At 46.3% G+C, this 16,164-nt stretch overlaps 6 protein-coding genes across 6 annotated transcripts; 4 read left to right on the forward strand and 2 right to left on the reverse strand.

The window, feature by feature from the left end:
• On the forward strand, nucleotides 1-928 carry BJ212DRAFT_1303551 (uncharacterized protein; the record flags this gene model as incomplete). Its single annotated transcript, XM_041333435.1, is given in 5 exon segments — nucleotides 1-115; nucleotides 198-271; nucleotides 453-465; nucleotides 626-708; nucleotides 728-928. 5 exon segments carry the CDS (start codon nucleotides 1-3, stop codon nucleotides 926-928), a joined length of 486 nt encoding a protein of 161 aa, XP_041188013.1.
• A 921-nt stretch (nucleotides 929-1,849) lies between these two features.
• On the forward strand, nucleotides 1,850-2,053 carry BJ212DRAFT_1213533 (uncharacterized protein; the record flags this gene model as incomplete). Its single annotated transcript, XM_041329269.1, has 1 exon — nucleotides 1,850-2,053. A coding segment is annotated over one exon (204 nt), but the record flags the coding sequence as incomplete, so codon positions are not given.
• Nucleotides 2,054-2,619: 566 nt separating this feature from the next.
• BJ212DRAFT_1485742 (uncharacterized protein) lies at nucleotides 2,620-5,019 on the reverse strand (the record flags this gene model as incomplete). The annotated part of the gene is made up of 2 exons (XM_041341025.1): nucleotides 2,620-2,871; nucleotides 4,867-5,019. The coding sequence occupies 2 exons, from the start codon at nucleotides 5,017-5,019 to the stop codon at nucleotides 2,620-2,622; spliced, it is 405 nt and encodes a 134-aa protein (XP_041188015.1).
• Nucleotides 5,020-6,380: 1,361 nt separating this feature from the next.
• On the forward strand, nucleotides 6,381-6,836 carry BJ212DRAFT_1303553 (uncharacterized protein; the record flags this gene model as incomplete). Its single annotated transcript, XM_041333436.1, has 2 exons — nucleotides 6,381-6,421; nucleotides 6,473-6,836. The coding sequence occupies 2 exons, from the start codon at nucleotides 6,381-6,383 to the stop codon at nucleotides 6,834-6,836; spliced, it is 405 nt and encodes a 134-aa protein (XP_041188016.1).
• A 5,480-nt stretch (nucleotides 6,837-12,316) lies between these two features.
• Nucleotides 12,317-13,123, reverse strand: BJ212DRAFT_1303554 (uncharacterized protein; the record flags this gene model as incomplete). The annotated part of the gene is made up of 3 exons (XM_041333437.1): nucleotides 12,317-12,424; nucleotides 12,447-13,047; nucleotides 13,068-13,123. The coding sequence occupies 3 exons, from the start codon at nucleotides 13,121-13,123 to the stop codon at nucleotides 12,317-12,319; spliced, it is 765 nt and encodes a 254-aa protein (XP_041188017.1).
• An 867-nt stretch (nucleotides 13,124-13,990) lies between these two features.
• BJ212DRAFT_1303555 (uncharacterized protein) lies at nucleotides 13,991-14,450 on the forward strand (the record flags this gene model as incomplete). Its single annotated transcript, XM_041333438.1, has 2 exons — nucleotides 13,991-14,204; nucleotides 14,263-14,450. 2 exons carry the CDS (start codon nucleotides 13,991-13,993, stop codon nucleotides 14,448-14,450), a joined length of 402 nt encoding a protein of 133 aa, XP_041188018.1.
• Between the last annotated feature and the right edge of the window lie 1,714 nt (nucleotides 14,451-16,164).

A 16,164-nucleotide genomic window follows, 5' to 3' on the forward strand; every position in this document is an offset into this window, starting at 1 on the left:
ATGTATCTAGCTGCATTCTTTGCCGCCATTCCGCCGACTGTCGAGGCCCAGGGTGGTAGCAGTTTCAGCAGCGGGGAATATCTGTATCAACCCAGTCATCGAGACAAACATGATGGTACGTCCCACTTCAACTCTGATTGACTCTACCAGCTAAGCAGTGCGTTAGGGATATGCATTCTTACCACAGACTGACACAGGCTTCCACATGCGCCAGTGCAATCGTGCTTTTATCATCCCTACCGGTCTGAACGTGTTCTCTTCATTGACTCTGGTGCGTCATTCATATCCAATTTATATACTCCAACTCAACGTGACCCCCAACAAACAGATATTTACATTGGCGACACCGGCATTTAATGAACCATTTTCTTCTCTCTTGAATCGCTCTATGGAGACCTCTATATGTCCCCTAACACTGCGCTAGTCAGAACCCATGTCCGTCCTCCCACAAGTCACTCCCCTCAGGTACGTGAACGCAACCGCAACCGCCATCGTCTGCGGTATCCTCAAAGCCATCGCAGACGCGCGCAACTCACTCATGCCCAGTAGCCCAGTACATATGCTTCCACCTGGCATTCCTGTATTCAGTAACTCTAACCTGGTGGGTTTTTCGTGTGTGTTGTAGACTTTGGCAGGGGGAGCAAAGTTGCTAAACCCGCTTCTTATCATAATGAGTCGGATATTTTAGCGAGTCTTACTTCTGTCGCTGTGAGATTATGGCTATTAGAAATACTCGTACTTGTTTGGGACAAGTGATATTCAGCTCGCCGAGCTCCCCTTGTTCGGTACGAAGGAGGACAATTCTGCCAAGACTTTCCACGACAAAGAGGAAGTAACGAAGAAACCCTACATCAAATCGATCCTATCACCAGACTCAAGATACGTACCAGTGAGCGGTGATCCAGGAAGTCGTTGTCGATGCATCTAGTATTCGACCCAAGGTCCGCATTAGCCTCTTCAATGCAGTCACGGAGCGTTGAGGGGTATGTACATCGATTATCAGATCATATCTTTGACTGCAAGCCTCTCGGCAATGTGACTCATTTGTTGCAGCATTGACTCCCGACGCTGTGCTTTCAGTGGGCACCATAAAATTCAAAACACCAGCTAGCTTCACTTGTCTTTGATCTGTCCAAGGAAAATCCAGGATTAGTACTCGAGCCTACATTCGACGCGGGCGAAATCTTAAAGATTTCCGCTTCATCGATGATATCAGCATCAGCGAAGTTGTCGGAGCTTCTGAATGTCTCCTCTCGACATCATCACCCACAATGACTAACCTGACACCCAGAGTGCACCACTCTATTACACTGAGCCACGTGCTGCATCCCTCGCCTCTCAAGCCAATAACAACAGCAATCGTGTCAAGTAGGAGCTCCAGGCTATATCTTTTATATCATCCACAGGGGCCGGAGACAAAGAATGCCCCAACCCTACCTTTCTTTGTGGGACTCATCGCCCGCTCAACACATTACAACGCTCATCAGAGGCATTTTTGCAGTGTTTTCAGTCGTTCGTCATCCATAATCCCTCTTCTTTCAAATCGAATCCCGATCTCGTCACTCACAGCCCTTTCCGAAAAACTTCCTCTATCTTCATTGTCACTCTTGTCGACTTCTATTGCTGACCTTGTCTCCACAATCCCTCTCCAATCTTGTGTGCATCTCATAGCCAACCTGTATGCTTTTACCTCCCCAAGATACGCGATTCTGCCTCTTTCGTCTTTGAAAACATATCTCCAGCTCATGACTGCTTCACTGAGCATCCTCCCTGTGCACGCGCTCGATCCACCATCAGCATCTGATGCCCGCGCCCCCGCAATGTCTTGGGCAGACACTAGTGATTCGGAATTCCGAGTCCTTCGCACTTGAATGCCTTGCTCAAGGCAGCTCAGCATGATCGTGGCGCACTTCCCGATCTTGTATCATGGCATGTTAACTTGTGCACCGTATGGCCTACTCGGAAGGACAAAATACTCAGTACGCTGCTGCTATATGGAGGGGGTGGACTTGTGCATGAGATTTACCGCGACTATGTACGGAACTCTCCACTCGGGAAAGATGAAAATATGTCATCTTTGATGGGTTCGTCTTTATACCTCCCGCAGTGAATCATACTGATCATGATCAAGACCCCTCGCTGGCGTCAGCGTGGCCACATCTACTACTGCTCACCGAGCTTTATGCTCAATCTCTCTCGACGATGGGTGATGACGAGCTTTTCTACAACTCCCGGATGTCAATGACTTTGGACGAACTGATGGCCTTTTCTTGTGCACTGTTTAACATCATTCTAAGGGCACATTTGTAACCTGGTATGAGCACCCTCCAGGCGGCCCTCAGGCGTGGGAACGGCCTTCCCCCTTCAGGTTTTTTTTTTCGTCTCCCAACGGTCCCTCGCGGCCTTCCTGGACGGCCGCCCGCAGGTCCCCCCCCCCCCTTGGAGAAAATACGGCTTCGTGGCCTTCCAGGACGGCCGCCAATGGAGGGCCGTCCCTTTTTCCCACGGCCCCCCTTCCCACCAGGGTTTCAGTTCCCACGCTCCCACGAGGAAACCCCCGGCTCGCGGCCTTCCAGGATGGCCGCCTGTGGGGGGGCCGTCCATCTTCCCCATGGCCCCTCAGATTTTGGTTCCCCCATGCTCCAGGGGAGGAAACACCAGCTTGCGGCCTTCCAGGACGGCTGCCCATGGGGGGGGGGGCTGTCCATCTTCCCCTTGGCCCTTCTCGGACTGACTCCCTTTCTGACTGTCTGAGACTGTCACCCACATGGCATGAAGGTCGAAATCCGCCAGACTGCCACTTCCACCCCCATGCCTCTCGAATGGGCGCTCATTGAAAAAATGACCCCCAGTCGCGGCGGCGCTCTGGGACTGCCGTGGATGAGATAAAATGAATGTCCCCCCCCACTTCTGTTGTAAAAACGACCCTGGCCCACCATGTGTGGCAGTCCAAGAATGCCGTGGCACATGAAGCCAAACATGAATGAGAGCACGAAAAAAATGACCCTTCCCCCCCCACATGGTGGTGGTCTGGGACTGCCGTGGTGCAAAGCCAGTTGAGATGAATGAAATGAGCATCCACCTGCTTCTGTGACGAAAAGGCCCTGCCCCCATGGCGGCAGTCCAAGACTGCTGCAGCAAGTAAACCTGAGAGATGGATTTCAAACGACCGTGTGGCATATTGCTTTGCATACAAAATCGACCCTGCTCCCATGCAGCCATGGGACTCTGAGACTGCCATGGTGCAAAGGAGGCGAGTTAAATAAAATAAAACGACCCTGCCCCACTATGGCAGTGCAGTCCAAGACTGCCATGCTAAGAGTTGAATTTCAATCCAGTGCATGGCATATTGCTTTGCATGGAAATTCGACCCTGCCCCCCCGCAGTAGCACTCTAGGACTGCCATGGCGTGTGAAGCCACAATAATGGCAATGGTGAAAAGGTAGTGTGACGTTAACGCTGTCTTCTTACTTGAGGGTCTTATATTGAGTCGAGGTCAAGACTGAGGTGCTGGCTCCTCGAGTTCACGGTCAACGGATTTTCTACTTCTCGGTTGATGACGCGTTGTTTGTGGGTGGCCGAAGGGTAATGAATTACTTCTCTGCTCGATCACTTCTTGAGAAGTGAAGGAGTAGGGTATTTCGTCAGGTTAATGGAAACTCACTAATACGATGGTTTTCTGATGCAATCTCGAGGCCTTCACTTCCTTTGTAATCTCACACTGTTGAGACAGAAAGAGGGAGAACTCCTGCACTTCAAATCTTATGAATCTCACGGTGAAGAGGGAAAAACTTATTGATCATGTCCTTATATACATTTTAGAAACCATCCTTACTAAGCAATGACTCATCACTGGATTGGCAAGAATATGCTTACAAACCAAGCCTTTTGGTGTGCTGCATGACAAAACATGATAAGTCATGGAAAAATCCTTACAAATCAGAATATCACCAGTCACATGTCGTGCTTGCAAACATATCTGAGTGGTTCACTGATGTAATCAAGTGGCTGAAACTATAAATGCAAGTTAATGGGAAACAGATGACTAAGCTTGTGAGTGAGAGATATATCCTCACACACTCTCCTAATCATCTCCTTCTATACTTCTTCTTGCATATGTCATGGTATGAACTCCATACCATGCACGACAAAGCCACTGAGAAAAACAATTGGGAGTTGCTGGTCGCTGCTGGGGGTGACCATTGGCTACCCGAGATAGTGCAGAGTAACAATGACCCTGCCCCACGGTGGTGCTCTGGGACTGCTGATAGTGGCAGACGACATCCAGATCCAGCCACATTTTGTATCACCTCTGCATACAGGTTATTTCACAAACATGCTGCACATTAGAGCCTATTAGCATGCAAGAATGCATTCCAGATACCTTTGACTACAATGTGTTGCGAAAAAAAAAATCAAATAATGTTTATTTCCTGTCACGTTATTTCAACTTTTAGAAACACCTCGAATAGTCTTCAGACGCAGACTGATGAGGGAACATAAATTCGACGTCCTGAATTTGGCCATGTCATGTGATATATAAAATCCTACATGATCCACTAAAAATGTGAAGCAAAGTCTACCAGGACATTGGCTCACAAATCTCAGGCATGGTAACCATGCTTTGTGGCAGTGAGAAGAAATATAGTACTGCTTCCTGGCTACATACTAGCACTTGGATTATGTGATTTGGATCACAAGGCCTGAAGATATGACCATTTTAAGGTGGAGATACCATTGTGACAGTTTTGCAACTATTGTAATGATCAGGGTATTTGAGAAATATTAGTACTTGGTATAACCTCCTTTTGCTCTAATCACTGCTTGAATCCTCCTAGGCATGCTTTCAATCAATCCCTGACACACCTCTGCTAATATCTTATTCCATTCTTCCTCAATCCTTCTCCATAACTCCTCCATTCCCTTAGGAGGGTGCTCATACTCTGCAAGCCTTCTTTTGAGATGAACCCAGAGATGTTCTAAGGGGTTAAGGTCAGGAGATTGTGCAGGCCATATCATAGTCCTAAATTCCTAGTCATCTAACCACTCCCTGACCTTTTTGCAGGTGTGCTTAGGGTCATTGTCTTGCTGAAAGATGACATCAGAAGGATTAGGATCATAAAACTCCAGGGAATTCTGAAGCTCATCCTTCAAAATTTGAAGGTAAAGATCCCCATCAATTCTACCATCAATCTTAGCAGCATAGCCAACTCCCTTCCAGGTCATACAACCCCACATCATCAAGGAACCTCCACCAAATTTGACAGTTCCTTGTACCTATAACCAACTTCCAGTCCTCCAAAGTCCAATCTCTGTGAGCATAGGCAAAGTCTAAGTGTGCTTTGGGGTGTTTGGTAGAAAGTAGAGGGTGTTTGGACTTGACTACAGCCTTCATTCCAGCTTTTTAAGGTAGCAACAAGTGGTACTTGGATGGAGAGGCTGGTTGATAATGTTTGAAAGAGATTTGGTCACTTGGACAGCAGTTTCTGCCTTCTGTGTAGAGATAAGATGAATAGCATGACTAATATTAGCAGAGGAAAGCTTAGTTGGACAACCACTAATGGACTTTTGCGAGGAAGAATGCTCTTTGGAATGAAGTCTGGAGATGGTAGCAGTGCTGAAACCAGTTTTGGAGGCAATAGAGCGAATAGAATGACCAGCATCAAGCTGGAAGAGAATGGTGTTCATTTGAGTGGCAGAGAGAGATCTCATGGTGGTGATGGTTGAGAATAATGAAGTGTGGGACTAATTTCAAACTCAGATATCATGTTTTTATGTATATCTTTATTTGTATTAACAAATAACAATAACTATCCTTTTATTTGACTGAGATCCTACCATCTATATCAACAGTTGCAAAACTGTTACAATGGTATCTCCATCTTAAAATGGTCATATCTCAATACCTTGTGATCCAAATCACACAATCAAAGTGCCAGCAGTATGTAGCCAGGAAACAGTACTATATTTTCGCTCACCAGCATAAAGCATGGTTTCCATGCCTACAGGCACTATATCGTGTATACTACAAGGATACCACACATTGTAATGGTTTTGCAAGTCACTGTAGGATCACCCAAGCACATGGTCAAGACCTTCTTGCCTTTAGGCAAAGACAAGAAACCACAATGAGAAAATCAGTCTACCTAGGAAATTCAGACCAGTGTGAGTGACACAACTTGGCTGGATACTTGGTAAAGTACCCAGCCAATATGTTGGATCTGGAGTGCCATGCCTAGCTGCTATTTGACCCACGAGGGTTTCTGTACCAGACTCAGAAAGTAAGTGTCTATCACACTGGACAAAATGGAGGCAGAGACTCAAGGGAAAGAAAATGGAGGCTGCTGGATTCCCATCCATAGTGTCATTCTTCCAAAAGAATGCAGAACCTGAGAGCTACAAACAGGAAGACAGAATGCAGGTAAGAAATAACAGATGCAAAATTGGAATATGCTGAATGATTTTCCATCAGATTACAAATGGTGCAAGGAACCAGATATGTTGCAGATCTGGAGATTGTCCAGACCCACCTGCCATCTCAGGCTGAACGAGTCACAGATCCACAAACTAATGTTGCAGCTGATTCAGATGCTGAATCCAAGTTCCCAGCCACATTCAAAATTCTGGATCATCGAGATCTCCCAGTTTTGCAAAGAGCCAAGGCTGAATTGATAGTGAGGCATGGGAAAAATAACCTCGACATGTTTATCTGTGCTCATGTTGCCAGTATGATTGCTCTCATCAGTCTGTATATTGATCCAGAGCTCAGATTTGGTCAGATGAAATGCTCCAAGCTTGTAGCGAAAGCAGTTAGAAGAGGGGTTGATCATGCCTGAAATTTATGCAGATGGGTTATGGACTACATGCAATTCTGGACACTGCCCCTCCATAGATATAGCCAAATAGGAACCTCCATTCTTGAAGATGAGGACCTTGCACACATATGTATCTCTGTCTCCAAGGCATTGCAGATACTATGGCAGCTACAGAGACGAAACAGTACCTAGGCTCGAAGACTGGCATTACCATTCAGACAGGTCAGTGTTGGCTGCATAAGATGGATTAGAGGTATAGGAAGGCAATAAAAGGAATGTACATTGATGGTCATGAGCAGTTCAGATATAAAGGTGGAGGAGGAAATGTTAGTGGGAGTTTGTTGCAAAGGTTCTTGGCATGCATTATCAATGGGAATGGTGTTAGATCTGGTTGCAGGAGTCATGGGCCATGCATATCTAGCATTGATGACCTGTTTAAATGTCTCATTCCCGAGTCACCATATGCGCAACCTGTCAGGAAAAGCAAAGTATTGACCATTGCAAATGATTCATTTTGCTCATAAATTGTCTCCTGCAATTGAGCAGGAGTGCATGACATCTGGTCCTCCACAGAAAAAGCACAAGAATAGGTGGCATCCCCAATATCGAGTCCATGCATCTTGTTTGTCAATTTGTCTAACTCATCCATCTGTATTTGACAAGAGCTGCTGGAGGAGGGGTAAAAGTGACCCATTTCATTTGAACTTCTCATTACACATTCTTACATTCATCTTCTTCATCTGAGTCCCAATTCAGGTGTAGTGACTTTGCCCTGGGAGCATGAGTTTCCCAAATGGATCTCAAGCATGTGGCAGTGATAGGTTCATTAAGATCATGTTGACAAGGGTGTTTTCTGGGAAGGGTAAGTGGGAGCACATACTACAGTGACCTATCTTCATATTATATGAGTGAACTGACATTAGGGATCAGCATGGGTTACCCATGGGTATATTGGAGGGTTTGCATAGTCCTTCATTCTGGCTTGAAAACAAAAAAGAATTCATACAAAACAGACCAGGATTGGGTGAGATATGGCTGGAACAAGTTTTAAGCAAAACCCTGCAAAGTTTATTCCTCCACATCTGAATCTTTCAGAGAGAGTCAACCAATTTGTGACAATTCCAGCCATATCTCACCCAATCCTGGTCTGTTTTGCATGAATTCTTTTTTGTTTTCAAGCCAGAATGAAGGACTATGCCTCAGAATACTCAAAACCCACTGATATACCTGTGGGTAACCCATGCTGATCCCTAACTGGTGTACATAATATCCTGTATGGGACAGACCAGCAGTCTATGCATTTGATCTTCGAGGCTTATTCAGACAAGGCAGTGTAAGATAAATATTTTTATTGTTGACTGCTTCAAACATCTCAATACGCTAACGCAAATACTAGTAGCGTTACATGATTGGGCAGAAAACCTAGCAAGGTTTTATCGACTGAAACAGGCCTTCGAACCTAAGGGCAAGTATGAGCAGTGATTCCCTAGAGTTAGGAGCTGAACGACACAGCTAGTGTGTGCTTGCCCCCAATTTTAAGGAGAGGATGCGAAACTCACATATTAGGTCTGTGGAATCGCATAGTGCATGAATGGCTCGAGCACTGGTGAATCTTGAAGATAAGGGGCCATGATGATGGTGTGCTTTCTGAGGTAGAGTGTGAAGGCATCACTGCTCCAGTGCCCAATCACTTTTACGGTGTCGAATGGCACCCTGCGTAGTAAGTACTCTGTCGTTCCACCAATGCAGATCCCATGTCCTTTCAGCAGGCCGTTTTCCATACCCGTGGTTACTGACTCCAGTTGATGGAGGAATACAGAGCGCGTGAGAGGTCGGAGACCTGATGAGTGACACCAGCTGAAGAGGGCGGAAGATGGAGTAGGTTTGTTCACTCTGAGGTGAGTCAGGAGGGCCTCTAGTGGGTCTACTACTCCAGACTGTTCAGTGCAGTAAAGATCTTTGCCTGTTGTGGACGTCTTTGTCCATGGCAGACGAAACACAGTAATGCGGAATCCATTGTGATCCTGGTTGAATTTGATGTTGCTGACTTTGATGTGAACTGCGGGATCAAAGGTTTTCAGTGATCTGACCATGAATTCCCCCAAGCGTGCGAGGGTGAAGAAAGTGGTAGTCAGGCAGGCGAAAAAGGCAGCATCAAGCGGTAAGGACAAGTCAAGGGCAGAGTGTATACATGATAGAATGTCGACGGTGAAGGGATAGTATTTTGCATGCTTGGACACAGGGGGTGCGAGGCGAATGGCACCTTCTAGTGCGGAGATCTGGGCTTGGTCAATAACCCATGGCATACCATGGAGGAGATGCCAAGCACACACCCCATACACATAGTTCTCTAGAGTTTTTCCTGAGTACAAGCCTGCACATGTGGCAATGAACGCTAGCAAGAGCACGGAGGATGCAGGAGTGTGTTGGACATCTGCAATCTTGCGATCATCACAGAATACGTGGAATGCCAGCAACCCTGAGCCATATGATTCTCAGGTTGTGGGTGCATGAGCGTGCACAATGATGACCAGAATACAATCCAGATCTGCATTGGAGATGGCGACTTGGAAGCCATTGTTGTCGATACACGAACGATGCATGCTGGGCGTCCAAAGGCAGAGACGATCGCATGTGAGACAGTGAGGGCGAGAGGTGGAAGGTAAGGGGACAAGACCGATGCAATAAGGATGAGGGTAGGCGGGAGAGTGGTTTCAAGGTAGGATTGGTTGAGGCAACGAGAATTTGGACAGGCTAGTCGCACCAGCTGTCGTGAAACTTGAGGAGCTGGTCCTCAAAGTGCCAGTCCTCTGGCCTGTCATCCAATGGGCTAGGACGCCCAGCCCCATTGTCTCTGGTGACAGAGTCACAAGGTCTATTGTTGCTGCGGTGGACGATGCCATCAGTGAGAAAGCAGGAGAGATCACCAGGTAATTGGATGGGAGGGAGGAGGAGATGTTGGGGAGGGAAGACACCTCAAGATGGGCCATCGGCGGGATTCTCGTGGCTTGGCATGTAGGAGATGTGGAAGGAGGTTGGAAGAGGCTGAGCATCGAGTAAGGCGTGGATACAGCGAAAGACTGAGTTGGTTGCCCAATTGCGGCTCCTCCCATTCTTCCAGCCCTCCACAACACCGAGATTGTCGCAGTGGACTCGAAAGTGTGAGTGGGATGAGCCTTGCTTAAGGTGAAGGACATATAGGACCAGGAATTTGAAACCGACAGCTTCGGCCCAGCTGATGTCTTTGGCACCATTGAGAGTTCGCCATCTGGGTAACAAGGACCAAGCTCGCCAAAACCCATTGACGATAACTGTGATGCCGACACTGGAACTTGTGTCGGAGTAGGCATGGGCGTTGATGATGGAGAAACATTGTGGGATGGGATGGAGCAAGGGTTTGGAGAGTCATGCAGACCACCAAGCCAAGTTGCTGTGAAGATGTTGGACGGAGTGGTATGGCACGAAAGGGCGACTACTGCAGACTCCAAGCATGGCTTCCAGTGAGGTGAGGTAAGCTCTCCCCACTGGAAGGACAAGACAAGTGTGGAGTAACTTACCATAGAGCTTCTGGACCTCCGCCAGGACATGGGTTTCCATTGTGGACCATGCATGAAGGGCAGCCAGGTATTTCTCATGTTTTCCCTTGCCCAACTCAATGGTGAGATTGGGCAGGTTCCAAAGGAGGCTGATGAAGAGCACGATGAAGGCAAACACGGAGTCCTTTGATAGCTCCCAGGGGATGTGCAGGACTGTGGATGTGCCATTGATGTCCTGAAAATTCGAGGTGAAAAGGGAGTCCTCACCTGATCATGGAGATGCAGCATGAAAATCTCACAGGGGAAACCAACAGTCTTCTGCAAAGACTTCATAAGAGCCATCTGGGAAGGTGTCCCCTTCAAACCAGAGACGGCCGCCATTTTGATGCTTACCACAGGTGGATAGCTGTTTGGAGAGGGAGAGACAGTACTCATTGTACTCGCAGAGGTATTTCCACTTGATGCGGAAGAAGAGGTGATCGTCCACCCACTTGAGGATGGGACCCAGTCCAGCAGCACAGAGGAGGTCGACACCTGCATCTGCAACATGGCCATATGCTCCTGCAGATGGGCCCATGCCGAACAAGGTGCAGGTGTCTGTGTAGAGCAAGTCATCGTCCAGTTGAATGACGGTGGTGGGCCATTGTGAAGGGTGGAGGGGAACAGTTCGATAGGCCTCTGCCACGTCACATGTAGCGGCTTGTGAGCCAGGCAGTAGATGTTGAAGGATGGAACAGACAGTGTCGAAGGTACCCCAGGTACAGTGGAAATTGTCAGAATCCACCAACGAGTTGATGGAAGGTTGGGGGTGACGAGGTGAAGGTGAGTGGGGGAAGGAGAAGTTTTGAATGATGCAGAATTTCCCTGGGCGCCCTGATTTTGGAATGACAGATAGTGGAGACAATTGGAAGGGGCCAAGGAGAGACAGTAAGTTGGGCTGAGTGAACGGTCCAATGTAGCAACCCAAATTGAGTTTGTGCTGGAGAATGTTGTTGAAGGCATGTTGGTATAGATGAAGAGACGGATGATTTGGAGGGGACTGAGAGGTGAATAGTGGTGGAAGATGCAGATTGAAACCAAACTGAAAACCAGCGGGAATATTGGGGTATTGGGCGAGCAGGCCATGTTGACGAAGTTGGGCCTCCCAAACATTTGCATTATACAGGCAAATGGGGTGCAACTGCCTGTATTTGAGGGTAGTACTGAGCACCATGAGAGGAGGAGAGACAACCCGCACACAAGTGACACTCGTTGTGGGACTGTGTAGAACAACCTCGACCCCTTTGCCAGTTGAGACAAAGGGGCTTGTCATTGCTGCACACAAGGAGCTGGCAATTGACGCGTTTGGCAACTGTTGCATGAGAGTGGTCCCAGATGCGTTCTGCTGAACACTCGACGAAGGGGTGACTGTGATGCCCAAGACAAATGGCGCACACAGTGGAGGAGCGCTGACTGTGTGCACCATCAGAAAAACCCAATGTAGGTGGGGAGGGTTTGGTGTTTTGGGCAGATCCCTTGCCATGTGTTGCTGGGGAGGCAGAATGTTGTCTGGAGGAGCCAGAGTGCTTCCTATCAGACATGGCTGGGAGGGAGGGATGACCATTGTGCTTGGAGCAACTCATGGAGGTGTCATCAAACAGGCTGGGATTGTGAGTGCAGGGTGCATGCTAAAGGTACATGTGACGCAGACAACAAGGATATGTGCCAATAGGCATGAGGCAGGCCGCAGGATGCATAATGCAGGATGCAAGACACAGGATGCAAGGGAGAGGAAACCGATACGCAATGCAAAAGATATGGTAGGTGGTGTGGCGAAATGACACGAGAGGGAAGAGATGATGACTGATGAGCTATTGTATTTGGGAGAAGGCGACAAGGAACATACCTTGGTATCATGGACAAGATCGCGACAATCGCGTTCTTCATGGTAACTCCAGTCAAAAAGACGTGTGAGTTCCTTTTCGTCTAGAATGGAGATGTTCCAGGCGCCATCTGGGAGGGGTATGGCTTGATGCCAAGCCCGACGTTGTTCTTCCTGGTAGGTGAGAATGGCGCACTGTTCAAAAACATCATCTGAGGACCAGTAGGGATGGACCATGAGGGCCATGAAGAAGTTGGCCAACATCACTATGCATGAGTTGACCCAACCTCGTTCTTGTAAGGAGGTGATGAAACATGGCACGGCTCTTGAAAAGTCTACTGTGGACAGCAGGTGATCGGCAATTACACCTGCTGTGGGCCAAGAAGCACTTGCAGAGGTCCAAGTGGTGGAACTGTCTGCTCCAGCTGTGGGCATGAGGCTGTCGTCGTCTAGGGTACAATAATTGAGGTGTGCCGCTGCTAAACCACGATTCATCCAGTAGTACAGCTCGACAAACTGAGCTTTGTCGAGTTTGCAAAGAGCGAAGTCTGATATGAGGACAGATTTGGCAGCATTGCATTGCGGGCGAGGTCGGTCTGGAATGGGAATGTGATGGATGCAATTCTTTTTCTTCTCTTCAGCAGCTATGGCAGTGTCATTGATTTGCTGTGCCAATAGACATTGGGCATCTTCTTCGATGAGTAGGCGCCTACGCTCTGCTGCAATGAGTTTGTCTGCAGCAAGCTGCTGTTGCCACTGAAGTTTAAGGGCAGCATTGGTTGCTATCCAGAATGTTTGGAGGAGAGCTGCAGCCTGTGTGTCGTTGATAGTGGGGCTCAGGAGAGGGGCGCGTACCGTGAGAAATTCCACAGAAGCAAAGTCAGGACACTGGTCCAAGTGTGGGTCAGCATGAAGTCTATTCATAACGTAGATAGCAGAAAAGGATCTATTTGATTTTGTAGAATGTATTGTTCAAGTAGGGATCACTTGAACGATTGTTGGCCTACGAGCACTTGCACCAAGTTGGTGGTAGTGAAAAGAATGAAGATGTTTAACCTTACTCGGCTCTTGCATAGACCTCATTCTACGCACGTGCTTGTGCCTCGTACTTTATGTAGAATACAAACCATGGGCTGAGGGCGATATTATTCCTGATGGAGGTGGGTGGGGAATATGTAGAGTAGATGAGTGGGCTGATGGACATGAATATTCTATAGATGGATGGGCTGAGATAGTTGGATATTATGTAGATGCATGTACCAAGGTAGATGTGTATCAGATAGATGGGTATGCCAAGGGTACTTGTTATCACATACACAGGTGGGCTGAGGCTGTTATATAATATAGATGGGTGGGCCCAGATGTATATCATGTTGATGGATGGGCTGAGGTTGTTATATGATATAGATGGGTGGGCCCAGGTGAATGATAATTGTAGACATGACAGAGCTGAGGTAGTTGTATATCATACAAATCAGAGGAGGTAATGGTTCAAAGTCATCTAAAGATCAAGGTCATAAGTGCCAGAAAATTGAGCACCCAGTACAGACACAAACATGTAGTACTGACTACCAAGTGCCAAATGCCAAGTTCCGACTATCAAAATTAGAGTGAAGTGAGCATCATGTACTGAGTTGCAAGCCCCAGGTCTCAACAATCAAATATCTGATATCCAGCACACTTCCAATCATATTTGATCCTCACTATCTCCACCCCCTTTAACACCAAAGTCTGGACATCCAGCATTCAGCATCTGATTTCCCAAGATCAACTCCATCATGAATGTTTCTTCCACTTCTGATATTGAAATAGCCTTCTGGTGCACTTGGGCCCTGACTGTCACTCATGAGGCATGTGAATATACCCAACAGAAATTCAATGCAGAGAAGACAGGAGGAGACCCAGTTATACCTGCTCCTAACCTAGACACTGATCTGGTGATGGCTTGTGATCAATTGGTGGATTGCCTCATAAAGGCATATAAAAATACCAGTGGGTCTTCCTGCAGATTCAGAGAGTCCATTTGATCATTCAAATTCGTTCATCACAGTTCAAATGCAGACCAATATTGCAAGATATAGCAAATTGATCTCCTTGAAGGACACTGGGCATAATGAAGAGAGAGAGGAGAAGTTGCTTGAGAGGTGTCCTCCTGGCCATGAGGGTACAAAGTTGGTCAGCATACTCACCACAATTCTCAATGTAACCTGTGCCAAATTTGCTCAGTCCAAACCTTGAAAAAAGTGTAAAGGTTGATAGCAGTTGGCAAACTAATCAAGAGTGGTTCAAACAAAGCTCAGAAAATATTGCCATAGCTCCTGGATGCATAAATCTATCACCAACATGGTTTCAACAGGGGCATGAGGTAGGATCTGATGAGATGGTGATTTTGGTAGTTAAACTCACCAATCCCACAGTGCTTTGTAATATTTTACTCATGTACTTTAGTAAGCAGCTGATTTAGCACACCAAAAGGCTTGGTTTGTAAGCATATTCTTACCAATCCAGTGATGAGTCATTGCTTAGTAAGGATGGTTTCTAAAATGTATATAAGGACTCCATTCTTGTTATGAACTAGGATAGTTCTAATGACAGACAACTCAATAAGAGTCAGGATCTCTGCTGAGATTCTACACAAGACAATAAGTCAAGTGTTCAATGTAAGCTAAATCAGAAGGAGTGCTTCCAACTTAAAGTACAATTCAGACAGCAAGAGATTGGAGGTCTCAAGTGAAGGATATTCCAGGTAAAACCTAGTAAGATTAAAGTAAAGAACTAAAGCATACAGGAGAACTATTTATAGTGAACTACTGTACTTTAGGGCAGGCATGGAAGCAGAATGAGTCAGAGATAAGAGATGCATAAGCGATAGTAAGAATAGGTCATCTAGCAATGGCAACAGCAGTTGTGATGTAATACAAGGCATGAGTCAGAGATAAGTCTAGCGGCAGCATCATGCGGCTCATGATATAATACACAGTAAGAAAGGGAAAATGAATAGGGGCATACATGGTTGTAACAATTCTCACATAATCAACAAGTTTTTTCCCTCTTCTTTCTTGTCTCAAACCATGAGATTCATGAGATTTGAAGTGCAGGAGTTTTCCCTCTTTCTGTCTCAATAGTGTGAGATTATTATATAGCACTTTTCTATATGGGTCATGGTTAAGAAGGGGTCATTTCAAGACATTTCACAAATATGATCCTCCACTGGAATGGTTCCATTGGAGGCTTGACTCCATGACAAGACAAAGACATTATGTAAGCTAATACCTGATCAACTAATTGATGAAAACCAATGTTGTAGCCCTCATCAAGGGGAGTCTATCCATAGTCTAATGACATCAATAGGATAAGATCCTAATGAATTATAAGCAAAATACTCGAAATCGAAGGGTTCAAGAAAGCAATTCAACCATGGGAACTACTCCAATAAAAATGCAAAAATCAAGCAAAATCAAGCAAAGTCTGAATGAGGATTTGACCTGGGCCATAAGGAAAAGGATAAGGAATACAATAGTTGAGACTATGATAGCAAAAAATCAAGAAAACAAGGAAAAGACAAGGATAAGGATCATGATAGTCAAGACTATGACATGACAAGCAAGTCAAGGATAAGAAATGCGATAGTCAAGACTATGATAAGGAAGTCAAGGATAAGAAACATGATACCATATGATAGTCAAGACAAGGATAAGAAACATGATAGACTACAATATGACAGACTATGATATGATACCATACAATAACATACAACACAATAACTTACAATAACAATACAATAGTCAAGGATAAGGATAAGAATAAGCAGGGCAATCATATGTTAGACCACCCCCACCCACCCACCCATTAGCTCTCTTGGTGTCTCACTTCTCCATTAGATAGCTTAGCAAGACACTACAATACACCACAATACAATACCCCAGCAAGACAAGCAATACAACAGCAATAA

This window comes from Suillus subaureus, assembly GCF_016647635.1.
Source record: "Suillus subaureus strain MN1 chromosome Unknown BJ212scaffold_44, whole genome shotgun sequence".
In the NCBI taxonomy this organism is placed as follows: domain Eukaryota; kingdom Fungi; phylum Basidiomycota; class Agaricomycetes; order Boletales; family Suillaceae; genus Suillus; species Suillus subaureus.